This window comes from Ceratotherium simum, chromosome 16, assembly GCF_057802395.1.
Source record: "Ceratotherium simum simum isolate JZ-2026a chromosome 16, ASM5780239v1, whole genome shotgun sequence".
In the NCBI taxonomy this organism is placed as follows: Eukaryota; Metazoa; Chordata; class Mammalia; order Perissodactyla; family Rhinocerotidae; genus Ceratotherium; species Ceratotherium simum.
Window position 1 is genome coordinate 29,400,589 of NC_141915.1, and position 26,597 is coordinate 29,427,185.

The window sequence follows — 26,597 nt, forward strand, 5'->3', positions numbered from 1 at the left end:
AAAGTGTGGGGGTGTTTGGGGACAAGGGGTGGGAGGCTACATGTTGGGGGCACCGGGCCAGCATCCCGTGAGGAACCTGCTCTTCTCTCTGTCCCAACCCTGCCTGCTGGTCCAGCCCACCAGTCCAGCGCCGTCACCATGGAAACCAGCAGCTGACTTCCTATTGGTGGGCGGGAGGGGAGGGGGAAGAGCAGGGGAGGGTTAGCTCTCCCCTGCTCGCCCCCCCTCTTCTGAGGCTCAGCCCTCCCCCGCACCCACCATCTCGGACTCCGGGACTGTAGGGGACCCCTGCGCTCCCCAGAGCTGAAGCCAGCAGGGACAGAGACTATGAGGCAAGCAGCCCACCGACCCAGGCCTCCTTAGGACCAGCCCGGCCGCCCAGCAAGCTAGTGAGCAGCAGCAGAAAGAACAGGAGATAAAGGACCACAGCGGACCATTGGGGATCACCCCCAGCAGCTCCTGCGGACCCTAGCCAGGCTGAGGGGTTGTGATGGATGGCCAGACTCACAGACGCTGACGGACAAACAATGACACCAATGCTCGCAGCTGCACAACAGTGAGACGCTCAGATACAACCAGTGACAGCATCACACACTGCCACAGCCCTGCAATACAGACACCCACACACACACAGAAACAACTGGTAACTCCGAAACAGGCACAGACAGTGACACACAGAACCACTACCCACCAACACACATGAGAGGGGGCACCCATCCTCCAAACACACACGAGACAGCGCTGACCTGCACAGACCGACCCGGAGACGCGCAGACCCTCACCCAGGCACTGCTGTGGGTGGCCTCTGCACATCCTCCCTGCCCCCACGGGGACACCCTCGCTCCTCCACACACTCACACACACACACAGCCACGAGCAAACATAGCTCGCATACCCCCAGCTCCAGCTCTGGCAGCCCCGACTCCTGCAGCTTCCTTTGTGGGTGAGAAAGAACTCGGTCAACCTTGGATGGAGACTCGGTGAAGCCAAGAGCTCAGAGAGGAAAGGGTCTGGCCTGGCATGACCCTCATCAGTCCCTCCGCTTGGTTGGGTGATGTCCCCGGGCCGGGGTCCTGGGGCCGCTCGGCAGTACCATGGAGCAACTGACACCCCTCGCACGGCCAAGGGACCCTGCAGCCATGGAGCCATGGGCACTGCCCGCCTGGCAGACCTGGACTCCAGGCCAGGGGGGCGAACCTGGAGGCGCAGCCCCAAGCATTGCCGATACTCCGGCAGCTCTGCAGCTTGGAGAACTGGGGCCTGAGGAGAGCTCTGAGCCCGAGGGAGCCCGGACCCCCCCACCTGCGGGGGGCATTGACCCCGAAGGAACAGAAACTGAGCTGCCCAGCCTAGGGCAGCAAGTAGCAAGCTCTGGACCTCGCTGCCCGAGGGTGGAGGATGAGGAGGTGGAGGCTTTCCCTGAGGTAAGGGAGCTGTGGAGGGCTGGGGTCTGCAAGGTGGGGGGCCTCTCATCATGCCCTCCAGTGGGCATGACATGCAACCGTACTGCCCAACTCTCCTCTCCTGGCCTGTCTCTGTCTGTGGTCTGTCTCTGTGACTGTCCGTCCTCCCTTCCTTGGGCAGGAATCTCAGTGGCTCCATTTTTTGCCGTCTGTCTGTCCTTCTGACTCTCTGCCTGTCTGTCTACATCTGGCCCTGCCCCTACCCCCTCCCTCTGTGAGTCTCTCTCTGACAGTCTGTCTGTCTGTGTCTCCTCCTCCGTAAGTCTCTGTCCTTGGGGGCTGGAGGATACCAGGTGTGTGTGGAGGTGTATGGTGGAATCAGAGTCCAGAGGAAGCAGATTCAGGGGAGGGGGCTCAGTGCTGGGCTGAGCCTAGGGAGGACAAGGTTTGGGGTGGGTGTGAGCAGTCTCCTGCAGAAGATGGAGGGACCATGACTTTGGGGGAGGGAAGGGGACTCAGGGGCCATGAGGAGGGGTGAGGATGGGAGCTTGAGCTGGCATTTCCCCGGAGGAGAAGATGGGCAGGGATGGGAAGAATCAGGAGCCAGCAGAGAGGAGTCCAAGGTTGGGGGATGCCAGTGCGGGCAGGGAGGACTAAACAGTCCCTTCTCCAGGCCTCCTGTGCTCCCCTCTGAAGGCCTGGGATGTGGAGGAGAACCTTCTCATCTCCATGTCTCCTTGGACCGTGGAGGGGGGAATGCTTCCATATGGAGGGCTCTGACTAGGTAGGGTGGGTTCTTGAGTGCTGTGCCCTGTCCTTTCCCATGCCAGGGCAAGCTGAACATGGGCTTTGGGGACAGGCCCAATCTGGAGCTGCTGAGGGCCCTGGGGGAGCTGCAGCAGCGCTGTGCCATCCTTAAGGAGGAAAACCAGATGCTGGTGAGGCTTGGAAAACGAGTCCTGGGTCCTGGTTGGACTGGGGGAAGGCAGACTCAGACACCCTGGCCCTCTGCCTCAGCATCCTCCTCATCCCATGAATATCCCTCCAAGTGGGGATTGCATGGAAGTGACATGATCCCAAGACCCAGAGAGGATGAACCCCTACCTAGAGTTGTGAGGACCCCATTGTGAGGGGGGGCCCAAGGCCTGGGCAGTTAGAATTGGGTCTGTGGGGTGCTCCCCACATACCCCAATTCTGACTGACCCCTTGTCAGAGGAAGAGCAGCTTCCCTGAGACGGAGGAGAAGGTGCGGAGGCTGAAGCGGAAGAACGCCGAGCTGGCGGTCATTGCCAAGCGCCTGGAGGAGAGGGCCCGAAAGCTGCAGGAGACTAACCTGAGGGTGGTGAGGATGGGAGGCTGCAGGACGGAGGCTGGGGGCCCAGAGAAGTGGGGAGCTGGGGCTGGGCCTAAGGGAGTGGGGCTTGGGAGTCACAGCCTGTTAGCACCCAGAAAAGCAGGAACCCAGGGGCCGAGGTGTAGGAAGGGCAAACGCTGGCCAGGCCAGGAGGCTGAGGGTTTCTGGAACTACAGGAGGGAGGGAATGGCTGGGCAGGGAGTTCCTGAGCAGGCAGGGAGCAGGATTCTGGATTGCCATGTGCTGGTGCTGGCTGCAGCCGCCTGCTGAGCTCATCTCTGGGTGCAGAGCTGGTGGGGTCAGGGATGAAGACCCATCACACTGGCAGCCCTGAATTAGCGGCATCCTTTGGGCCTAAACTAGGATGTGGAGTTAACTCTTTCAGTCCTGCTTGAGGATTGCTGGGATGGGGTCAAGTGAGGCTGTTGGTACCCTGAGGCCCCAGACACAGGGTAGAAGCAGGAGGCCACACTTCTAGGTTTTCATCCTAACCCTTCCTTTTGGGAAGAGCTGAGGAGTGGGAGAAGTGCCCCAGCCCTCAGATGATGGTTGGCCTTACTCCTCTGGCCAGGTGAGTGCCCCCATGCCCCGTCCCGGGGCCAGCTTGGAGTTGTGCCGGAAGGCACTGGCCCGCCAGCGAGCCCAGGACCTCAGTGAGACAGCCCGCGTCCTGCTGGCCAAGGACAAGCAGATCGCTGCTTTGCAGCGGGAGTGCAGGGAGCTGCAGGCCAGGCTCACCCTGGTCGGCAAGGTGCGAGGAGGCCCTGGTCACCCTTTCCAGCTCAGCCCTACACAGGGCCGAGCACCTGGCTTGTGGGATGTGGACGAGATGTTAATGAGATGCAAATGAAGCGGGAAGGTGGAAGCTGCTGGGGAGTAGGTTCCCCTGGCAACGGCCCAGGTGGAAGCAGGGAGAAGGAGCCTGAACTGAAGAGGGTGGAGCCATGAGTCCCAGGCCTGGGAATTTCTGTGCTCCAAGCTTCAGGCTGTATACCAGTGAGTCTGGCTGTAGGAATCCACAAATACCTCACACTCGTGTGAAGAGATGTTCTCCAGGCATTTAGCACAGTGGTGGGCACACCACAAGTGCCCAGTAAATGAGTTTCTGTGAATGTATGCACACGGGCTAGCGGAAGCATGCGGCTGTATACGCACGCACCTATGACCAGGCATGTATGCATGGGAGAATGTGCACGTTCCCGCGCATCGGAGTCCCTCCAGCAAGGCGGAGGGCGGGCTCTGCTGGGGATGGCGTGGGGCGGGCAGGGGTTAGGCCTGACTCCTCTCCCCGTCCCCCCACCCCAGGAGGGCCCCCAGTGGCTCCACGTGCGGGACTTCGACCGGCTGCTGCGCGAGTCCCAGCGGGAGGTGCTGCGGCTCCAGAGGCAGATCGCTCTGCGCAACCAGCAGGAGCCGCCCCCGCCACCCCGGCCCCCGGGCCCCGCTGTCCGGCCCAGAGCAGGGGCGCCCGCCCCCGGGGCCCCGGGAGAGGTGAGCGCCGGCGCAAGGGCAGGTGTGTGGGTGTGTGTAGATGGGGGATGGGGGCGGCTCCGGGATCTCTCCTTTCGACGCACTCAGAGCCCCGACGACCCGGTGGTGGTGTGCGCTCCAAGGGCTGGGGAGTTTTCCAGACCCCGGGGGCAAGGTCCCCCGCCCAGCCTCCCCGCGGTGGTACCTGCGCCGCGCCCGCCCCCAGGGCTTCGAGGTCCGCCCTCTGCAGGCCTGCGCCCCGCGGGGTCCGCCCCGCCGCCCCTGCCGCGCCGCCAGTGGTACGGCCCGGCCGCAAATCCCTGGTTGCCCTGGCAGCCGCCTGGGGCCCAGCTCGCACCGCCGCCTCCCGCTGCCGCCGTAGCACGGGGACGCCCTCTTCGGCGCCCGCCTGGTGGGCCAGGCCCGGCCCTGGCTCCCGGGGGGAGGCGGTGCGTCTGCGCCGGCTCCAGGTATGGGCGACCCTCACTGGGCGCCGGGCTTAGGCAGCCGCTGTCGTGAGGGTTAGAGACCCCGCCCCGGAACCCCCGAACTTAGGGGTCTGGCTCATTTCCGTCCTCTCTACTTGGGCAGCAGCTAGGTCCACCTCTTTCTGGGCAGAGGGGTGGGTGAAAGGACTGCGTAGCGACCAAGGCCTCAGGGTGTGGGGTGCTTCTTGCTCAGATTTTGCGCCTCTGCCTGGCCCAGGGAGGGAGATGCACCGCCCATCAAGACCTGTCCTCCCCCAGAGTTCGCACAGATAAATGGGCAGTGCAACAGGATGGGCTTGAGGGGAAGCCGGGAGGAGGGTCTGGCCAAGTCTGTACTGCTCTAGGCCAAGCCCAGATTTGGTTGATTGGTAACGCCTGGCTCTGGGAACACTACCTCCCTGGGGGCCCAGGCAGCCTCCTAGTTCTCTGCCAGTCACTGAAGGAGACCCAGGACAATTATTGAGTGCAGAGCAGGGCTGCTGCTGGAAGCTAAAAAGGGAAAGCTTTGGCCTGGATAAGGGACCCATCTCCCAGGGCACACGTGGGTCTCAGGATCTGAAAGCACGATGTCTGGAGGACACGGGTACAGCCGCTGCACTTCTACATCAGCTGGAGATGATGGGAGGGGGTGGGCAGACAGCACCCCCCTTCCTGGGCAGGGATCTCTTTGCTGACTGTGAGATGGAGTGGGAACCTCCCACCGACTGGCTGGGCTGGGGGCAGGCTGTCCTGGGGCCCTGTTCTCAGGTGCCAGCCCCCTGTCCCTGGGCATTTCCAGGCCACGCTCCAGGAGGATGTGGAAAACCCACCCGTGGTCCTAGGGGAGCCAGAGAAACAGCAGAGGGTGCAGCAGCTGGTAAGTCTCAGGTCAAGGGCTGGAGGAGACCTGTTGTGGACAGATCTGTCTTTCCACATGAGGGGCCCTCGATTCTGACCCCACAGGAGTCAGAGCTCAGCAAGAAGCGGAAGAAATGCGAGAGCCTGGAGCAGGAAGCCCGGAAAAAGCAGAGGCGATGTGAGGAGCTGGTGAGCTCTAGAGGGCCTCCCCGGGGCCTCCCGGAGGCCAGCTCCTGCTTTCCGCAGGCCAGCCAGGTGGTGGGCTCCCTCTCAGCTCTGCTTTCATCCCTCCTGCCCTTGAGAACACACATTCCCTCCTGTTCTGTAGGGCTCTCCTTTCCTGGCTGATGCAGCTTCCAAGTGGGGGAGGAAGGCCTTATCTGGGAGGACAGGATCCTCTGTGTGGGGAGGGGCAGAATGTGGGTGCTGGGCCCCCTCCCCAGAGCTCCTCTGGTCTCTCAGGAACTGCAGCTGAGAGAAGCCCAGAGTGAGAATGCCCGCCTCGTGGAGGAGAACTCTCGGCTCAGTGGGAGAGCCACGGAGAAGGAGCAGGTAGCACCTCTGCACAGGTGCTGTGGGGCCTGGGCTCCTGCGAGGGCCCTGGTCCCCGGGCAAGGGGCTGTCTCCTCCACCCCTCACTGGGCTAGGGTATGAAGGGTACTGTTCTCCCTGGGGAGGGAGCTGGTGGCACAAGGCTCACACAGCCAGCTTGCCCAGCTCCCTGTCACTCTCCGTCTCCAGGTGGAGTGGGAGAATGCGGAGCTGAGGGGCCAGCTCCTGGGGGTGACACAGGAGAGGGACTCGGCCCTTCGCAAGAGCCAGGGCCTGCAGAGCAAGCTGGAGAGCCTGGAGCAGGTGCTGAAGGTAAGGGACTGTGTGGGGAGGTGTTGGTCCCTGGCTCAGGGAGAGAGTGGGACAGTGGAACATGGCCTTTGTGGGGCACCGGGGTCTAAGGCACAGTCCTGGTGCCGGTGGCCCCTTGCCTTCTCTGGCCACGGTTTCCCTTTTGATAGAGGGCATCTGGAACGTATAGTGTCTGCGGCCCCGATGTCTTGGAGCTTCTAGAGAAGCAGTGGAGTGGGCTCTGGCCTTGACCCTGGGTCTTGTGTTTCAGCACATGCGCGAGGTGGCCCAGCGGCGGCAGCAGCTGGAGGTGGAGCATGAGCAGGCTCGGCTCAGCCTGCAGGAGAAGCAGGAGGAGGTCCGGAGGCTGCAGCAGGTGAGGGCAGGGTCTCCAGGGGGCAGCAGTGAGGGAAGGGGGGTAGGCTGCTGGACCCCGGCCTAGTCATCCGCTCATCCAACGAGCATTTACTGAGCACCCACTGCATGCCAGCCACTGTGCCAGGCACCAGGGGATAGTGGTGGGCAAAGAGATCCATGAGTGAGGTGATCCCAGTCACTGATAAGCGCAAGGGGGGAAGTGAACCGGGTGATGTGACACAGAGTGACTGGCATGGGGTGAGGTGCCACTTTAGAGAGGGCAGGGAAGGCCTCTAATCCCTCAGGGGCGAGAAGGAGCCAGCTAAAGAGCACTCCAGGTAGAGGGATAGAAGTGCAAATGCCCTGTGGCAGGAAAGAGCAATGTGGGGATGGACAGAACAACAGGAGTAGGTGAGAGCCAGATGGCTCCAGGCCCTAAAGGCTGTGGAAAGAGTTTGGATATTTTGCTCTCTGAGCAGATAGAAGCTGCTGCAAGGTCCCAAGCAGAGGAGTAGCATGATCTGAGGGGTCATTTTAGCAGATCACATTGGCAGCGCCGTGGGGGATGGGTTGGGGGAGTGGGCATGGAAGCAGGGCGATCAGGTGTTGGAGCTGTGGCAGGGCTCCAGGTGGGAGATGATGGCCATCTGGACCAGGGAGCAGGCAATGCAGGGGGAAACAGGTGGATGTATTTGAAATATATTTTGGAGATAGAATCAACAAGACTCACTATGGGATTCCAGTTGAGGCCCAGCTCTGTCACCCATTTGCTGTGACACCCTGATGGAGGGTGGGGCTTTTCACTCCCCAGGAGGTAAGGGATGAAGGGGCAGCTGATTTGAGAGGTAAGGAATCCTGAGTTCTGAGTTCTGTTTTGGCCACATTTGGGTTGTGTGTGAAACGTGCAGGTGGAGATGTGCATAGACTGTTGGATGTATGAGTCTGCAGTCTTGGGGAAGTAGGTCTTGGAGGTGTATTCTGGAGTCATCAATGTGTCTAGTCATGTGACTAGGTGGGACCCTTGGGAGAGAGTGTAGGGTATAAAGTGGGCCCAGCACTGTGCCCTCTAGCACCCTAACATTCTAAAGGGGTAGAAGACGGAGCAGGCAGAAGAGGCTGAGAAGGAGCATCTGGAGAGGTAGGAGGGAAACCTGAGGGTGAGTGTCCCACAGAGGGAGAAGCAGTACCAGGCTCACCTCTCCTTGACCCCATTGCCTTCTAGCCTGAGGTGTGGTTCAGTATGGGAGTTCCGGAGGGAGGAACCCTCAGCTTCCCCCTTCCCAGCACCCCTGCCCTCCTCTTCTCCTCTCCTCTCCCTTCCCCCTCTTTCTTCTCTCCCTTCGCCCTTCCTACCCTCCCTCCCTTTCATCTCCTAGCCCACGCCCAGTCCTCATCCTTCTCCTCCAGCATTTTGCCTCCTCTCACCTGTAGGCCCAGGCAGCAGCTAAGAGGGAACATGAAGGAGCTGTGCAGCTGCTGGAGGTAGGGTCCCCGGGGGTGGCCACCAGCTCCACCAGCTCATGGGGGCAGGCAGGGGAAGTTCAGAGGGAGCTGGAATGGACTGTGTCGGTGTGGGTGTCAGCGGTGTGGGGTTGCACGAAGGGCCCTTAAATGCTCCAGGGCCTGGGGGAATCCCCTCCACCATTGGCCTATTTCTCAGGCTAGGGCACAGCCGGGCAGGGGCTCCTGAGTCTGGCAGCAGCAGTGTCCTGTTGCCACCCCCCCGAGGCTGCCTTCACCCTGAAATATCCTTCATTTAGGAACTGCTCAGTCAGTCCAGTGAGCTGACCAGGTGGGCCCCTCTCTCTTTCCCTCCCTCTCTGGCTAGTGACCCACAGGGTAAGGGTTCTAACCTCTCTTCTGTGCTTTCCTTTCCCGCCACAGTCCACCCTGGATTCCATGCAGGTATGGCCTCCCGATCCCCCATCTCCTGGGGTGTCGTCTCCCCTACACCTCTCCAGGCTGGCCGAGCTATATCTCTTCCCTTGGGTCCAAGTGGTCCCAACCCTCGTGTCCACCAGAGGAGGGTGTGACTGGTAGCAGCCCCAAGAATCTGTAGATGGGCTGGGATTCCCACAGTACGTGTGGGCATCCCCTCATCTCAGACCTGCCACTGTGCCTGGCAGACATGGGGGCTTCCCTCCTCTAAAACCTTGCCATTCAGACCATGAGGAAGTTGGTCGCCAGTCTAACCCATGATCTGTTGGCCGGGGAGAGTCCCTAATATTGGGACTCTCCTGATACCTGAGGAAAATTCTTGGGAATTGACCTGTTCCTGTCACAATGATGTCCCTAGCTCCTGTGTGAGATCCCTCTGGGGACCTCTCTGAGGGCAGAGATTTGGGTCACTGACTGTAGGGGGGTGACAAGCAGTGGAGCTGAGAAAACTCCTGAGGTGATACTGGTGGTGGTGATGGGGGTGGGAGTGATCTGTTTTGGCCTAGAAAGCGGCCAGAAGCAGAAGTGCCACTGCCTGGGGCATGAGGGTGTGCTGGGTGTGTGGCCAGTCGGCCCTTGTCTGGAGGTGGGTAGGGAGTGATGGTGTCCCGCCGTCCCCGGACACCACCCTCAGCTCAGACCCTATTAGGGGCAATGGGGCAGCCAGGCTGAGGGTTGGTGCCCAGGCCCAGGGGCTGGGCGGATGTGATCTGAAGTCGGTGTGGGGCTGTGTGGAGATGGCACAGGCTGAACTGGGCAGCTGTGCTGGCCTGGTGGCTCATGGTGGGTCTTGGCTCAGGTCCGGGTTCGAGAGCTCGAGGAGCAATGCCGCAGCCAAACCGAGCGCTTCAGCCTCCTGGCGCATGAGCTCCAGGCCTTCTGCTTGCACCCTGGCCCCTTGGATCTGCTCACCTCTGCCCTGGGCTACAGTTCCCTTGGGGACCGCCCGCCACCCCCCTGTTGCTGCTCTACCCCCCAGCCCTGGAGGGGGTCCGGCCCCAAAGGTGAGGTGGACCCCACTGACATTAGCCTGGAATCCTCAGACCTGGGCCTTTTGTATAGGACAGAGAGGTTAGGGTCAGAGGAAGCTAGCAACTCACCCAAAGCTACACAGCAAATTAGAGCCAGGCCTGGCTAGAGCTAGGCTCTGATGGGGAAAACATGAGCCGACAGGAGTGTCTGTCCCAGAGTCTGGCCCGGGCATCTCAGGCCACTGCTCCTCCTGCTCCAACTCTGTGGTCATGGTTGGGAATTGGGCCCTAGGAGTCAGTAGCATGCATTATGGGCTGGTGAAGAGTCAGGGCCGGGGGTCAGTCAGATCTGGTGGTCCCAGCTCTACTCACTGAACAGTGCCTGTGATTTTGAGCATGCTGCCTCACCTCTGTGGGCCGTGATCTCCTAATCTGTAAGACAGGGATAATTCAGTGCACCTCATCAAGCTGCTGTGCTTCACAGAGGGTCCTGTGAAATAGTATATGTAAATCACCTCTACCTCCACTTAGTAAGTTTCCCCCAAGTATTTTCCTTCTTGTGGAGGGCCTGACTCCCATATCCAAGAGACTCCACCCTTGGTCCCTGGTCCTTCCTAAGGCTATAGACTCCAAGCCCCCGTGCCGTCTTCTCTTTAGACCTTGACCTCCCACCGGGCTCTCCAGGGCACTGCAGCCAAAAGTCTTCCGAGCCTGCCCCTGCCACCCCTGCTGGGGCCCCACGAAGGACGGCCAAGAAAGCAGAGTCTCTCTCCAACTCCTCTCGCTCCGAGTCCATCCACAACAGCCCCAAGTCATGCCCTACTCCCGAGGTCAGTGTGGGGGAGGGGCTGGGTCTCTCTCGGCCTTGGGTAACGGGAGAGGGGAGGGGGCCCTGACCTCTTCTGGGGTTCCCAGGGGTTGGGGGGCCGCTGGCCCCTGTGGGGAGGCGGAGCCAGGCCCTGGGAGAGAAGGGCCTATGGATTCCTCCTTGTGGGCAGGGAGCTTGGGTGGAGCCCGTCCTGCTCTCCAGGGCCTCCTGCAGGCCCTTTCTTGGGGCTGCCCGGCCCCACCCCTCTGGGCCCAGAGAAGCCCTACAGTTCTGGGCTGGATGGAGGGAGACACTTTGGCGCCAGGATCCACGTAATGAGACTGTTCATGAGAGCCTCTGTCGCAGAGGCAGAAGGTTGTGCGAGAAAGAGCCCAGGTTCCGGGATTCAAGTCCCAGCTTTGTCTTAGGCAAGTCACAGACCCTTTCTGGGCTTCGGTTTCCCTGTCTGAGTTTTGGAGCAAATAAAACCTGCCTTGTTAGGTTGTTGTGAGGGTTACTTGAAAAAATATAAGGAAAGTGCCTTACTCAGTGTGGAGGACACAGCAGATGCTTAACGTATGGCAGCTGTTATTATTACCAAGTTCTTGGGCATTACTCACAACTCTCCTGAGCGCCTCGTCCCTGTCTCTACCTCCCAGACCCCAGAAAGTGGAGAGGGGAAGGTCAGGAGCAGCCCTGCTGTCCAAGGTTGTGGAAAGTGGTAGAACCCAGCCCCAGGCCTCTACTGCCCCCTTGTGGAGCAACGTGGTGGTGCTGGCTTTGGCTGCCCTTTTTCCCTCTCAGTGACCGCCTCACAGGGACTTCTCAGCCCCTTCTGCCTCGTTGCTTCCAGCTCTTTACAGTCAGAGTACTTAGCTGTGTTTTGCCTTAAGGAGACAAACCGCCATGGACAGCCACCCAACACCAGTGTGGCTGGCTCCCTCTCCGATGGAGAAAGTGGTCTTGTTTACTGGGCTGGTGCAGTAGAGGCCAGGGCTCAGGGAGGAATCCAGGTTATCCCCACTCCCCTCCCCAGGGCAGCTGGGCTCTGCCAGGACCTGCTGGCTCAGGTGCTGATTTAGAAAACATCAGGGCTCACTGCTGCTTGCCTTGTCCAGCACATGCTCACTTTCCCTTCTCAAAGCAACAGGTCCTCCTCTGCCAGCTTTGCCATTGGCCCTGGGTCCTGGAGAGGACTGGCCCTTTCTGTTTGCCCCCAGGTGGACACAGCCAGTGAGGTGGAGGAGCTGGAGGCGGACAGTGTGTCCCTGCTCCCTGCAGCACCGGAGGGCAGCTGGGGGGGAGCCAGGATCCAGGTCTTCCTAGCACGCTATAGGTGGGCCCCTCACCCCTGTTCCCCATCTGCCCAGCATTTGGGATATATGGGAGGAAGGGGCAGAGTGAAGATAGCAGCCTCTGGAGGTGGTGGGGGGTGCAGGGATCCCAGTGGACATGTCCTCTTAGCCTAGTTGGGCTGAGGTGGGCGCAGTGAGCACTCCATTTGGCTGAAGGTGGACAGCCAAGTCTCCATAAAGGCCGAGCGTGTGGAGGGGAGGAGCTAGGGCATGGCGGTAAGGCTGTTGGTCGCTATCCTCCTCCTCCTCCCTGCCTCCCCCAACAGCTATAACCCCTTCGAGGGCCCCAATGAGAATCCGGAGGCAGAGCTTCCGCTTACTGCTGGCGAGTACATCTACATCTATGGCAACATGGACGAGGATGGCTTTTTTGAAGGTAGGGAGGTAGAAGGGATCATTCTGTCCATTCGCCTGCTTTTAAGCTCCTCTTCCCAAAGACTTCCACCATCCATATCCTCTCAGCCCACCATAACTTTTCAGACTCAGCTAAAAGGCATACAGAGACCTGGAGCCTGTGGGGAAAGGGAAAGGAAGGGATCTGGGACAAGGGGGCAGCTGATCTGACTGCAGGTCTGCCCCAAGCAGGGCAGGACAGGGCCTACCACAATGATGCGCAGTGTTGTAGGGAGTTTCGGCTAAATTTGCTTTTGTGCTGGCAGACAGGCCATGGGCAGTGTTTAACACCAGTGACACTCGAGGTCAGGCATGTAGCATAGTTCTGATGCTGGACTCCAGTCGGGTGTGGGGAGGAGGAACCAGGGTCCAGAGCGCAGGAAAGGGTGTTAGCAAGTGGGTAGCAATTGTCAGGGCCCAGGCGTGGGCTTCAGGGCAGTTCTCCAGTGCCTGTGGGGAGATCAGGCAACTGAGGCAGATGCCCCATTACAGAGACTGGGCAACAGGGCAGGCCTACAGAAGAAATGGCCTTGGGGGGCTTCCCCGGGTGGCCCTGGCTGGGCACCAGGCTGCATCCTTCAGTAGCAGGGAGGATGACACTAGGTAGGGACTGAGATGAGGTGTGGACAGGGCAGGGGGAGGGCCGTAACCATGTGTGGGGATGTAGGAAAGAGGTTAGCTCTGGGCCTGTAACACCCAAAGCTTTGGGTCTGTAAGGCCAGGCCTTCAGAGCCTGCTCCGTGTCTCTTCCCCAGGCCCTATGCCTATTATTCGAGCAGCTGCTGGGAATGATGATCAACAGCTCAATTCCCCATAGGGGTGGATAACAGAGAGCAGGATTAAATAGCTTTCAGAAACACAGCTTTTTTTTATGGAGAAAACGAAACAAAACAAAAACCAATACCTTTTTTTGGAAGGGGGCAGCAAAAACATAAATATTAACTAACCACAAATTACTGGATTTGAACTGTACAATCTGGGATAGATTTAAAGGCATGTAGGCACCTGGGTGTAGGATGTTGTATTCCTTGTCAAATGAGCTGAATGATTCCTTCGTCTACATCTGGTCCCACCTGGACCACTCTCGGTGGCACGCGCTTCGGGAGTATGTGCCTGACTCGGGCCCAGGCTCCGGCGCCAGCCTTTCAGGGCTGTGGATCTGTTCAGTGTGAAGGCTCTTGCTTTAATGTCACACTCCTTAGCGCTGGTGCTTATATGCATCTCCTAGGGCTGCCGTAACAAATTACCGCCAACTGGGTGGCTTAAAACAACAGAACTGTATTCTCTCACAGTTCTGGAGGCCAGAAGTCTAGAATCAAGGTGTCGGCCGGGCCACGCTCTCTGGAGGCTCTAGGGGAGATTCCACTCCTTGTCCCTTCAAGCTTCTGGTGGTTCCAGGTGTTCCTTGGTTTGTGGCCACATCACTCCAGTTTCTGCAGTCACGTTGCCTCCTTCTTTTCTCTCAGTGTCCCTCCCTGTGTGTCTCTTATAAGGACACTTGTCATTGGATTTGGGACCCACCCGGATAATCTAGGAGGATCTAAAGCTCCTTAACTTAATTACATCTGCAAAGACCCTTTTTCCAAATAAGGTCACATTCACAGGATCCAGGGATTAGGACGTGGACATATTTTTGGGAGGCCACCATTCAGCCCATCACAGTGCTTATATTATTCAATTTAGTGACAGTCCCTATGTGTCTTCTTCAAGTTTTCATGCTTTTTTTCCCTCCTAGCATAAGCAGAGAGAGAGAGAGAGAGGGTGTGGGGGAAACTCACAGGCCCTCCTGCAGCTCAGACCTGCCTCCACACACCCTCTGCCCTCTGCCCTGGCCCATGCTTTCCCTTCCTTTTAAGAAGGCTCAGCAGCCACCAGCTCATCTGTTCCTGGGAATCTTTTTCCTTCTCCCAAATTAGCTGTGACATGACAGGCCGTGTGCCCAGTTTCTTCCTTCCTTGACATCCCTCAAACAAACAACAAATGTTTGATGGTACTCTATTGACAAGTGTTCAGGGGAACTGGCACATGGTAACAGAGCTTACTTTTGGTCATTGCCTGGACTGACCGCCAGTCAGGCTTCTAGACCCAGGTCTGCTGTGGGTCCTAATCCCTTCTAGAACCCACAGGGGACTCTTTTCGTTTGCACTTAAGTCTTTTGTATCTAAAGATTCCTTCCCTTCCCCTGACCAGGTGTTGCTTTCCTCTCCCTTCGAGGATGTCTGTTTTCCAGAACTGGAAGGTGAGGGGTGCCTTGCCCCCGCTCTCAGGGTTGCATAATATGAAAGTTTTCACATGTACAGAAAAAGAATAATCCAACGAACACCTATATACTTACCACCTAGATTCGACCGTTGTCTCGTTTTGCCTTATTTGCTTTTCCCTATGTAGGTTAAAAAAGAAAAACGATTTAAAAGCAAGTTGTAGGGCCGGCCCGGTGGCACAAGCGGTTAAGTGCGTGCGCGCTCCGCCGCTGCGGCGGCCCAGGGTTCGCAGGTTTGGATCCCGGGCGTGCACGGATGCACTGCTTGTCAAGCCATGCTGTGGTGGCGTCCCATATAAAGTAGAGGAAGATGGGCACGGATGTTAGCCCAGGGCCAGTCTCCCTCAGCAAAAAAGAGGAGGATTGGCATCGGATGTTAGCTCAGGGCTGATCGTCCTCGCACACACACAAAATAATTAAATAAATAAATAAATAAAAGCAAGTTGTAGACATCATGAGATTTTGCTTAGACATAAGTCAACATGCATCTCCTTGGAACATGGGCGTTCTCCTACATCCTTGCAGTATCTGCATCACCTGGGAGCTTGTTAGAAATGCAGAATCTCAGCCCCACCCAGCTGAATTAGGATTTGCATTCTAAAGAATCTCCAGATGATTCATATGCACATTAAAATTTAAGAAGCACTGTCCTGTGTAACCACAATACTGTTATCACACCTACGAAAATTAACAATAACTCTGCAATCCAGATCTTGACTGCTCTTGTGTTTTAAAAGTGCTGACGGGTAAATGTTGATTTGAATCATATGCTTAAGATCACTCACTAACCATTGCTAAAATGCATTTCTTGGACTGGTTTTTCTCTACCTCCTCTCTGTCTTGCCCTTCCCTGCCCTCCCTCTGCCAGGGGAGCTTATGGATGGCCGAAGGGGCCTGGTCCCTTCCAATTTTGTAGAGCGTGTGTCTGACGACGACCTCCTGACCTCCCTCCCTCCGGAGCTGGCCGATTTATCCCACAGCTCAGGCCCTGAACTCAGTTTCCTGAGCGGAGGTGGGGGTGGCAGCAGTAGCGGGGGCCAGAGCAGCGGGGGACGCAGCCAGCCCAGACCGGAGGAGGAGGCTGCAGGGGACGAGCTGAGTCTGAGCCCCCTGCCCGAGGGCTTGGGTGAGCCTTCTGCTGTGCCTTACCCCCGCCGTCTGGCAGTCCTCAAGCAGCTGGCCCACAGCGTGGTGCTGGCCTGGGAGCCGCCTCCTGAGCAAGTGGAGCTACACGGCTACCATATCCGCGTGAATGGGGAGCTGCGTCAGGCCCTGGGGCTGGGAACGCCCCCCAAGGCTGTGCTTGAGAACCTGGACCTGCGGGCAGGGCCCCTCCATGTTTCTGTGCAGGCCCTGACCAGCCGGGGCAGCTCCGACCCTCTGCGCTGTTGCTTGGCGGTGGGTGCCCGGGCTGGGGTGGTACCTAGCCAGCTGCGGGTCCATCGACTGACAGCCACGTCTGCTGAGATTACCTGGGTGCCCGGCAATAGCAACTTGGCCCATGCCATCTACCTCAATGGGGAAGAGTGTTCTCCTGCCTGCCCCAGCACCTACTGGGCCACCTTCTGCCACCTGCGGCCTGGTACACTCTATCAGGCCCGAGTGGAGGCTCAGCTCCCACCTCGAGGGTCCTGGGAACCAGGCTGGGAGAGGCCAGAGCAGCGGGCTGCCACGCTGCAGTTCACCACACTCCCCGCAGGTATGCCGGCTTGGGCATTGACTGTAACACCCAGCAGGCCAGACCATTTGTGATGGGGGAAGGGGAGGCTGTAGCTATTTGCGTTTTCAGGGAAATGGCGAAGTGGGCTGGTGTCTCTGGTGCCGAGTGTCCTACATTATGGGGTCTTGTGCCTCCCTTCCCCCAGGCCCACCTGATGCCCCCCTCGATGTGCAGATTGAGCCGGGGCCCTCCCCTGGAATCTTGATCATCAGCTGGCTCCCAGTAACAATTGATGCTGCCGGCACCTCCAACGGTGTCCGGGTCACAGGCTATGCCATTTATGCCGATGGGCAGAAGGTATGGCCTGGGCATTCTCCCTGTATGCTGGAAATAGGATGTGGGTCTCTCCTTGCCGTTCTCAGAGGCCTATTCTCCCCAGCTTGACACACAGATGCCTGGCCCTTGGCATTTGGGCACTATGTAGCAGATTAGTTAAGAGCATGGAGTTTGGAAGCAGATGACTGGGATTCAAAAACCGCGTGTGGCCAGGACGAGTAAATGAGATAAGGCATGCCGGGGGCTTAGCACAGGGCCTGGCCACCATTGTTGTCATTGTGTTCTCACGCTTGGCCACCTCAGCCTCCCTTTCCTGTGCTCCCTCTGCCCTGCAGATCATGGAGGTGGCCTCGCCCACAGCAGGCAGTGTGCTGGTGGAGTTGTCCCAGCTGCAGCTGCTGCAGGTGTGCAGTGAGGTGGCCGTACGTACCATGTCACCCCATGGCGAGTCGGCCGACTCCATTCCAGCTCCTGTCACCCCAGCCCTGGCTGCAGCCTGCCTGCCAGCTAGGGTCTCCTGCCCCTCACCACGACCAGGCTCGGAGGCCAGACCACCTGTTGCTCCAGCCTCTCCAGGGCCGGGAGACCCCAGCTCTCCCCTCTGGCACCCAGACCCCCATGGAACTCGAGAGCCCCCTGGGGGCCCCCCAGCAAGCCCTCCCAGAGAGACACCAAAAGGATCCCAAGAGGAGCCCCCAGCACCTTGCTCTCAGGTACCTGGCTGGGGAGAGGGGAAGCAGGTGGAGGCTGGGAGAAGGGCCTGGGGCTTGGGCCCTTCCTCAGTGCCCTCCATTCCAGGAGGAAGCTGGGACAGCTGTGCTGGGTGCCTCAGAGGACAGGAGGACCAGCGAGCCAACCGTGGGGGAGACAGTTCCTAGCCCTGCAGCTTCCTCACTGCCTAAGGAGGAGGCTGAGTGGACCGCGGGAGAGGCCTGCCCGGCACCCTGCTCCACTCAGGAAGCACTGGCCCAGAGGGTGCCCTGTGCTGAGGCCTGCTGCGGAGGAGACACAGGGTCTGAGCTGAGGCCCAGGGCTGAGGTATGGGGTTGAGGAAACACTGTACCACCTCAAAGAATCGGGGCCTGCCTCCCTGCCCTCTGCCAGCCAAAATCTGGTTGCCTTCTCCGCTTGTTCTCTGCTCTAGTCTGGCTCCTGTCTGTGCTGTGTGTCTCTCTGTTTCTTTGTCACTTTATCTTCCCAGATTTCTTTTTCCCTTTTGACTACCATCTTTCTTCTCCCCCACCCTCCCTGTGTGTGCCTATTTGGGGCATGACCCTCTGCCAAGGGACCCCTTTCGTTCTGGCTGGGGCTGACCCTGCCAGAGCCTCCCATCCCCCTCACTGCCTCTTGCAGAGGGAGGACACGGCGGAGCTCGGGGTCCGTCTGGTGAACTCCCTTGTGGACCATGGCCGCAACTCAGATCTGTCAGATATCCAAGAGGAGGAGGAAGAAGAGGAGGAGGAAGAGGAGCTGGGTTCCAGGACTTGCTCTTTCCAGAAGCAGGTTGCTGGCAGCAGCATTAGGGAGAATGGGGCCAAGGTAATGGGGTAAGGAGGGGCTGGTGGGCCCTAGACCTCGGGTTCCAGGGGCCTCCACCCCCTGTGTCAGCAGCTGCTTCAGCCGCCACTGAGTGCCAGCAACGTTCTAGGTGTGTGGCCTGGGCCCTGTCCTAAGCAGCAGATAGGAAGTGGCTCAGGATTGGTCTCTGCGTTCCTGGGAAGAGAGGGGAGAACGAGGAGCTCTTTTTTGCACCTTTTCCCGCCCCAGCCCACCAGACGCAGAGATCTGGCCATCTGAGATCTTTGTGTTGGGAGCTTCTGGGGATGGGGTGCGGAGGCCTCTCTACTATTACAGGCACAGCCTGCTCCCTGACGCTCCTGTCCCTCAGGTGCTGTTCCTTGGGTGTGTCCCTAATTCTTCCTCTGGCTCTGCCCTGGACATGCTGTGTGCCTTTGGGCCAGCCCACCTCTCTGGTCTTTCCTCTTGGAGGAAACTGAGGGAGGACTATGGGTTGCCCGCAACCTCTGCCCTCATCTGAGGGCAAAGGTCACAGCTCTCTTCTCTCTCCATGGACCTCTCTTTCTCGCTGCCCTCCTCCCTCCGCCCCCCCAGCCCCAGCCCGGCCCCTTCTGGGAGACTGACAGCGATGAAGAGGTCTTGGAGCGGATCCTGGAGCTGCCTCTCCAGCAGTTCTGCAGCAAGAAGCTCTTTAGCATCCCTGAGGAGGAGGAGGAGGAGGAGCAGGAGGAGGAGGAGGAGGAGGACGAGGCGGCGGCGGCGGTGGCAGAGGCCGAGGAGAGGCCAGGGGCTGGCTGTTCTTCCGGAGACTCTGGCCCACCTGAGCCTGCAGTGCTGGGGCTGGGCTGTGACAGCGGTCTGCCCCGAGGACCTGGCCCATGTCCCTTGTCTCCTGAGCCCTCCAGGGCTGGGGACTGCCTGGAGGACATGCCCGGACTAGTTGGTGGAAGCAGCTGGAGGAGAGGAAGTGGCTTCCCCGAGAAGCCCCCAAACCGCAAGCGGTCCCCAGATCCCCGTGAACACTGCAGCCGACTTCTCAGCAACTGTGGGCCCCAGGCCTCAGGACGACCAGGCCCCACACGGGAGAGGGGCGGCCCCCCTGTGGGCGAGGGTACCAGGGGTGGACCAGAGGCTGGTGGGAGAGGGCGGCCGGCCCCTTCCCGGAGATGCCCCCGGGGCCGGGTTCCAGAATCTGGCCTGGCCAGCTGCCTTTCTCCCAGATGCTTGGAAATCAGCATCGAATATGATTCTGAGGATGAACAGGAGGCAGGCGGCGGGGGCATCAGCATCACCAGCTCTTGCCACCTTGGAGATGGGGAGGCCTGGGGCACAGCACCCATAGGAAGGCCCAGGGGCCCTCCGAAGGCCAATTCAGGCCCCAACCCCTCCCCACGCCTCCCGGCCTGGGAGAAAGGGGAGCCAGAGCGGAGAGGCCGCAGTGCGACTGGCAGAGCCAAGGAGCCACCCTCCTGGGTCCGTGCCCACTTCCCACCCTGGGCAGCCACCCGCCTGCTGCCACCTGGTGGCCCTGCTTTCTGCCCACCAGCCACTCCCATTCCATGCTGCCGCCTCCATCAGCAGAGGTGGAGCTGGGCCTCCAGGCTCCCTCACCTGCCTCCTCCCACCCACATTCCACTGCTTTGCTGCTTCTGCTGATCGGAGCCGGGACGCACAGTATTCTGTTATTATTAGTTGCCTATTGCTGCCAGCCAGCCGCCTGTCTTCAGGCGGGGTGGCCCTTTCCTCTGCTGAGTTAGTTACATCTTCAAGACACTGACTGTGATGTCCAGCGTCCCCCAACCCTGACGCTGAGAAAGGCCCTCCTCTCACACACTCGTTGCTCCTCAGCCAGCTCTGAGATCTAACCTCAGTGCCCTCTACTACATTCGTCTTCTGGGGTGGCTGGAGCTGGGGCCTCCCCTCCTGTCCTGCTTCCCCCCATGGGGGTGTCTGATGTCTCCAGTGAGGTTGGGCCAAGGCTCCAGGAGAAGAACGTGTCCCTGCTCTGCTGCGCTGCTTATGCTGATGGGGCACAGCTGGGGGAGTGCACACGGGGTCCTGTCCTTGCTGAGGTGCCCGCTGGAGGAGTGATGTGTCACGTCTGCCGTCTGTTCCCTTCTCTTTGCAGGCAGCAGAGACTGGGGAGCCCAGGGGACAGGACAGCTCTGGGCGGAGGGGCCCCCAACAGAAAGGGGACCGGGCCCATAGGCCAGGCTCCACTGAGCTGGGTGAGCACCTGATGGGGGCCGGGCTAGGCCGAGGGGGCCTTTCCTAACCCCTTATTGTCATTATTGGGCTTATCGAGCTTATTGTCATTGCTCTCTTCCCACTCCTCTCCACAGCCCCTCCGAGGAGCCCCCTAGAAGTGCTGGCTTACCAGGATCTACCTGTCAGGGTCTTTGTGGCTCTGTTTGACTATGATCCTGTGTCAATGTCACCCAACCCTGATGCTGGGGAAGAGGAGCTCCCATTCCGGGAGGGCCAGATCCTGAAGGTGACTGACTGATCATTCGCTCCTCCCTCCTCCCTCCTTTTCCTGCACATGAGTAAGTATAGCCATGCATGGGTGAGAACAACGCTTCTAGAGCCGGTTGAGGTGGGGTTGGATCCTGACTCTGCCACTTCTAGCTGTGTAACCTTGAGTAGGTTAACTAATCCCTCTGGGTTCAGTTTCCTCATTGGTAAAATGGGGATAGTGTTAGTGTCTACCTCACAGGCTTTTTGCCATTGCTGTGAGGTTTGGGAGATCCAGTCTGGGGTGGGCTGGGTCGATGGACGTGCACACAGTGAGTGACGATAATATGGAAAGGGCTATTTTCTCTCATCCTCTGATCCTTATTCTTTGCTGTTTCTCCGTTTCCTGCTCCACGGCCTGCGAAAGAGAGAGTACTCTGCAGTTCCAAGTGTGGTGTGCGGGGCTGAGGGCCTGGGCCACAGCGGGCAAGCTGAACTGGCCTCCTGAGACAACTGGTCTTTGCCTCCAGGTGTTTGGGGACAAGGATGCTGATGGCTTCTACCGGGGTGAAGCTGGGGGCCGGACGGGCTACATCCCTTGCAACATGGTGGCTGAGGTAGCTGTGGACAGTCCCGTGGGGAGACAGCAGCTGTTCCAGCGGGGTTATTTGTCCCCAGATGTTCTCATTGAGGGCTCAGGTATGACCTGCTGCTGTCCCTCACCCACCTCCCGGCACCCCAGTTCCAACTCACAACCCCGTCCTGAGCAATTTGTGTGTCTGGAGTGGCTGGGGCGCCTCGTTTATCCAGAGTCTAGCAGAGGTGCTGGGGCCTTGCAGAAACTGAGGCCAATGTGGCCAGAGCAATGGGCTCACCACAGGGAGTGGGGTCTGCTGCAGGGGAATGGGTCATGTGTTTTGGATCCTGGAGGTCTGGGTTGGGAGAGGAATGCCCTTTAGAAACGAGCGCAGGAACCCTGGCACAGCCCCGAGAGGAGACTGCAGAGTCACTGTCCTGCCCCTCTCCCCTGCCTCAGTTTCTCTCTCACATCTACTTGCCTTCCTGTATCAGGGAATGGTCCCTTTGTGTACTCCACAGCCCGCACAGCTGGGCCTCCCCCCAAGCCCCGCCGCTCCAAGAAAGGTGGGTGAGACTCCCTTCTCCCTCAGGGGCCTGTGAGGATGAGTGTGTGAGGAGGGTGGGGCACTGCTTGGCTCTCTGGGGAGACAGCTCTGGGGTTTTGAGCAGGTGAAGAGAATCAGGGCAGACCTTCACCCACGTCCATCCACTGCAGTGGGGGGCTTTATTCTAATGGGGATGGGGGGTGGTTTGCGGGACCTCTGTTCCCAAAAGCATCTGACTATAAATTCTGTGCAACCTGGAGCAAGTCACTTACCCTTTCTGGGCCTCAATTCACTATCAAAATCAAAGGGCTAGGCTAGTGTGCTCTCTGAGTATCTTTCTCCATTGTGTGAGGCTGCACATCCTGCCTGCCCTGCACCAGCCCCAGCCTGGGATGGGGAGGGGAGTGAGGGGCAGGGCTTACACGCCCGTTCTCTCCGCAGCTGAGTCGGAAGGCCCTGGTCAGCCCGCTGCAGGTGAGGGGCCAGCCCTGTGCAGGGGAGACTGGGGAAAGATGTGGGGAGGGACGGCCCCTCTGGCCTCTCTCCAGGGGCCACAACTAGTGGTGGTGGTGAATAGGGGGTCAGGAGGCCTCCAATGTGGAGGAAAGTATGGGGTGGGGGGTCTAGAGAGGGTCCTGAGTCTTCTCCCCATCCCCTGCAGGCCTCCCCCAGCCGGTCTCCTCTGCCAGCCTGAAAGCTCCCCATTCCATGGTGGCTGCATTTGACTACAATCCCCAGGAGAGCTCCCCGAACATGGACGTGGAGGTGAGGACCCTCAGAGAGAGCCCAGCCAAGGGGGGTGATGGCAGGGCCTCCCCGGGCCTGACATCTATCTGCCTCTTGGTCTCTCCACAGGCAGAGCTGCCCTTCCGGGCAGGAGATGTCATTACTGTGTTTGGGGGCATGGACGATGATGGTTTCTACTACGTGAGAACATTGGGGTGGGGGTGTGCCATACCCACCTCATCAGCCCTTTCAGAGAGGGCTTTCCCAGAACCAGGGAAGGGGATGAGCAAGGGTTCCTGATGGAAGCTTGGAGGAATGGACCACGTCACCTTCCATGACAGTGATATTCACCCCAGGCTGTTTCCCCAGAGGCTTCAGGATCAAGGAGGTGGGGCTGAGGCCTCTTTTCCTGGTCTCAGTCTCACCAGCATCTCTTCCCCAGGGGGAACTGAATGGACAGAGGGGACTGGTTCCATCCAACTTCCTGGAGGGCCCTGGGCCTGAGGCGGGCAGCTCAGACAGGGATCCCGGGACACCCCAGACCGAGAGTCAGGTCAGTGAGGAGCTGGGCTCCCAGCTCAGCAGTTAGGTTTCTACCGTGCTGGTGTGGTGGTGGGGCCAGGACAGTGTCCTGGCGCAGCTGGGCAATGATCCAGGTGAGCTCTGTGCCCAGGGTGGAGCTACTGAGTTACCCCCAGAGGGAGCCCAGCCAGGGCCAGCTCCCTCCTAGTATGTGCCCCTCTCTGCGGAGGGGTGGTGGCTGCGACCTGATCCCCGGCCCATCTGATCCAGCTGCCCATACCCCGGGGCCAGTGCAGGTGAGGGGGCCTTGTGGAAAAGGACCCCATGACCCCCACACCTCTAGCCAGTCATAGTCCTGGTTTCAGGGACCCTCCCACCCTGCTGGATCTCCCTGTCTCCCAGGTGCCTTTTAAAGCCAGTTGCCCAGCAACGCCCAGCTTCCTGGGTTCTCATTCTTAGAGCTTGCCTCTCCTTGGGGCGGGTGGAGTACAGTTAAGCTCCAGCCTCACAGGACAGGGAGAGGGTGAGGAGGCCAGGCCCCAACCAGAAAACCCTGGCTTTCCATCTGCAGTAGTTCCAAGGGCAAAGGCTATGCAAAGCAGGACCAACCCCTGTGACTCGGGCAACCTGGTGACTGGGCGGAGAGCATGTGGGTCTGTCCATAACCCATCTCCTCTCTTTGTTCCCTGTTCTTCAGAGAATGAGGAGGAGAAGAGTCCAGTGCTAGATGGAGATAGATATATGTAGAGAGAGCAACATGTAAGTGGGGCGCCGGCCCCCTGTGTCCATGTGTCCATGTCACTTCCCACATCACCATAATCAGATGGTGTTCCTTTGTCTTGAATACTGGAGCTGACCTGGCTTTTCCACTTTCTTCCAGGGAATAAGGGAGGGGGATCTTGCCATGAGCCAGGTTTGGATATAGGATGATCCCTTCCCCTTGCCTTTACCCTGGGCAGTGCCAGCTGTCATAGGAATACATGTCATCTTAGTATATAATGTCCCACATTAGCTGACTCCTCATATTCTATAGCGCATGCGGCTTATAGAATGTTACATGACATCCATATTATGACTCATCAGTGTATTATGATACTATGTGACTATGGTATTGTAATATTGTGATTATTATTGGTGACAGAAGGATGACACTGTAATGCCACCAGTAATAATGGTCTTCCTGCCCTTGTCCTCTGCATCATGACCTGTTAGGGGATCAGATGCATGATTTTACTTCCAACTTTCAGTTTTCCCTCCTGGGGGGAAGAAAAGGGGAACTTAAACGGTTGGAGTCTGTAGATAACCCCAAACCATTTGCCTCCAGGGCTCCATTCATTTCCCCAGCAACCCCTGTCTCCTGGGATGCAGTGGAAGGAGCCCTGGGAGGGAGTGGGTAGAGCCTGGGGCTCCCGGGCTGCCGTCAGCCCTGGCTGGTTGGCAGTAGGTGCTTTGACCTCTAGGTGCTTGCCAGACCTGTTTGTGGGCAGGCCCTGCCACGTCATCAGGGCCTTGGGTGAAGGTGGGCCCCAGACTGGGTACCCAGCTCTCCTGCTTCTGGTCTGGGCTCCATGGCTGGCTCTGGCCAGGAGACTGCCAGGCTCTGGTGGCATGTGGGGGTTTGAGAAAGGGAGTCAGGGGCAGGGTGTGGGGAACATGCCGGCTGGCAAGACCTGACTGGGCTGTGCCAGGTGCAGGAGGTCATGGTGGGGATGTGGGGGTGTGGGAATACAATGGGGGTGTGGGAATGTGGTGGGGGTGTGGGAATATGGTGGGGGAGGCTTCCTGGTGGCTCTCTTGTTCGCCCAACTCCTGTCCTTGGGCCACTGACAGCACTGTCTGAGTGGCCTGTGGCAGAGGGAGCCACTCACTGTTGCAAATGGAGCTAGGAGGAGATTCAGCAAAGGAGAAATGCTAAAGGAGCGGACAGGGCAGCCTCCAGAGTTTGTGATGGGGGCTGAGTGATACCCAACTGTAAATCCCCTCTCAGGGGCCATTCCAGCTAGAGTCCTGATCTCCTCCCCATGGGGTGGGCCCTGGCTCCACTCTGAGATCCCTAGGGCACCACATCTGCTGGGCTGGATGGGCATGCTCCTTCCTTCTGTGAGATGGCACAGGAACTGCCCTCCCTGGAGGGGACAGCTGCCTCTAAGCGATCCTGTCCTTGCTCTGCCTTTGTTGGGAGGAGATCTCACGGGGGCAGTTGGGGCACCCATCCCAAGGGTCAGATCCAAGGACTCTTGAGCTCTCAGCCCAGCACCCTGTAGAGAGACTCAGAGAAGAGGAGGGGCTTGCCCAGGTCCCAAGTGAACAGAAGCAGAACTGAGACTCTGGGTCTGTCCCTTTGTTCTCCCAGCTCAGTGCACCCTCAGCATCAGTACACCCACTCTCCTCTCTGCTCCAGATGTGCGGGGCAGTGGCAGGGGGTGGCGCTCTGGTTCTCGACTGTGGTTCTGTGACAAGGGGGCTGCAGGCACCTGAGGTTGTAGGGTACAGGAGTCAGGATGGGGCAGGCAGTTGGGCCCTGACCTTGCCCTTTTCTCTCACATTCCAGGACTGGGCCAGCTCAACACAAGGACCCCCGGTTCCCCCAGGCTGGCCCTGTGCCCCTGGCAGCTTGCCCAGGATTGAACTGGGGGGGCCACAGGGCACAAGAGAGAAGGTGCGGAGTCTCCTCTCCAAGGGGAAGCAGCTCCTCAGGAAACTGGGCTCTGGGAAGAAGGAGTGACGCTGTGGCCCATCCTGCAGGCAGACGTGGCCCCCTGAGGCCCCCGGATCACTGTCCCGGCTGGGCAGGGAAGGCCCTGGACTCCCATTCTTCCAACTTAACACTGTGGCACTTGGATGCGAATCAGAAACTTGGTGAAGGTCAGAGCTAGATGAGTCCTTAAGGATGAGTCCTCTGGAAGGGCACCTTCCTCTTGCAGGAGGGGAAACTGAGCCCCAGAGGGAGGAAGTAACGCAGCCAAAGTCGCTGAGCACCTCGTCACAGAGCCAGGCCTGGACCCGGGACTCTTGACTTCTAGTCCACCCATGTAGGCCTGGGTTCCCACCATGCTATGCTAGTCCCTTCTGTGGCCCTCTCCCAGGATGGGGGGCCTGGGGGGAGAAAGGGGCCTGTCCCCTCTGATGGCACTGACTATCCTGATCACGTCTTCCCTCCCCTGAAGAAAAGTTTGCACTGGATTCTCTCGAGCTCCGCCTCCCACGGGGCAGGCAGGGTGGAGCCGTGTATATATGTACATACTCAGTGCCTCCGTCCAGCTTCCTCCATCTCGCTTCCACTGCACAGGCCCGGGAAGGAGAAAGGCCATGCCAAAGCGGGCCTCACCCCGCCCCATAGTGCTCCACCCCTCCCTGCCAGCCCGGCCTCCTGGCCCCTGTGTGTCCCCACCCCAAAGGCCCAGGGGGCCAGTGGGCAGAAAGCAGGAGTGGGGTTTGCCTTATTTTGCTCATTGGATTCAATTTCTCCTTTGCATCGTTTTCCTCTGGCGCCTGTCCGAGTCCGGGGCTGGAGAAAAGGACAGATTTATGCAGCTATTGTCATACCTTCCTTGTTCAGAGTAGAGGGGAGGGCTCACCACTCTACCCTACCCACTATCCCCTGCCCTCGGCTGGGTGAGTGTCTGCATGTTCCCTTCGCTGTGGCAGGAGATTGTTTGAATGAAGCCCCACCCCCACCTTGGTCTCAAGGGGTGTGGAATGGTGGGGGCATTTGTTTAAAAAGACATTTTATTATAATAAAGTCTATTTTCACAAAACCCATGCTGGGCTCTACCTGGG

At 59.0% G+C, this 26,597-nt stretch overlaps 1 protein-coding gene across 7 annotated transcripts; it reads left to right on the forward strand.

The window, feature by feature from the left end:
* Positions 1 to 1,067: 1,067 nt before the first annotated feature.
* Positions 1,068 to 26,597, forward strand: TSPOAP1 (TSPO associated protein 1). Of its 7 annotated transcripts, XM_087440927.1 has the most exons (32): positions 1,068 to 1,424; positions 2,234 to 2,341; positions 2,617 to 2,745; positions 3,329 to 3,508; positions 4,063 to 4,248; positions 4,564 to 4,653; positions 5,470 to 5,571; positions 5,658 to 5,741; positions 6,015 to 6,104; positions 6,294 to 6,416; positions 6,667 to 6,771; positions 8,184 to 8,234; positions 8,637 to 8,657; positions 9,490 to 9,694; positions 10,319 to 10,491; positions 11,690 to 11,805; positions 12,091 to 12,200; positions 15,346 to 16,176; positions 16,343 to 16,494; positions 16,809 to 17,186; positions 17,272 to 17,511; positions 17,827 to 18,012; positions 18,586 to 19,468; positions 20,124 to 20,219; positions 20,334 to 20,485; positions 20,976 to 21,144; positions 21,517 to 21,588; positions 22,011 to 22,043; positions 22,231 to 22,334; positions 22,425 to 22,496; positions 22,738 to 22,848; positions 25,369 to 26,597. In XM_087440927.1, exons 1-32 carry the CDS (start codon positions 1,095 to 1,097, stop codon positions 25,540 to 25,542), a joined length of 5,856 nt encoding a protein of 1,951 aa, XP_087297053.1. In that variant the 5' UTR covers positions 1,068 to 1,094; the 3' UTR covers positions 25,543 to 26,597. The 7 variants fall into 7 exon arrangements, with proteins under 7 accessions (XP_087297053.1, XP_087297055.1, XP_087297054.1 ...); XM_087440929.1 differs by lacking the exon at positions 4,564 to 4,653 and having other exon boundaries at positions 5,494 to 5,571; positions 18,580 to 19,464; positions 20,120 to 20,219; XM_087440928.1 differs by lacking the exons at positions 4,564 to 4,653; positions 22,011 to 22,043 and having other exon boundaries at positions 5,494 to 5,571; positions 18,586 to 19,464; positions 20,120 to 20,219.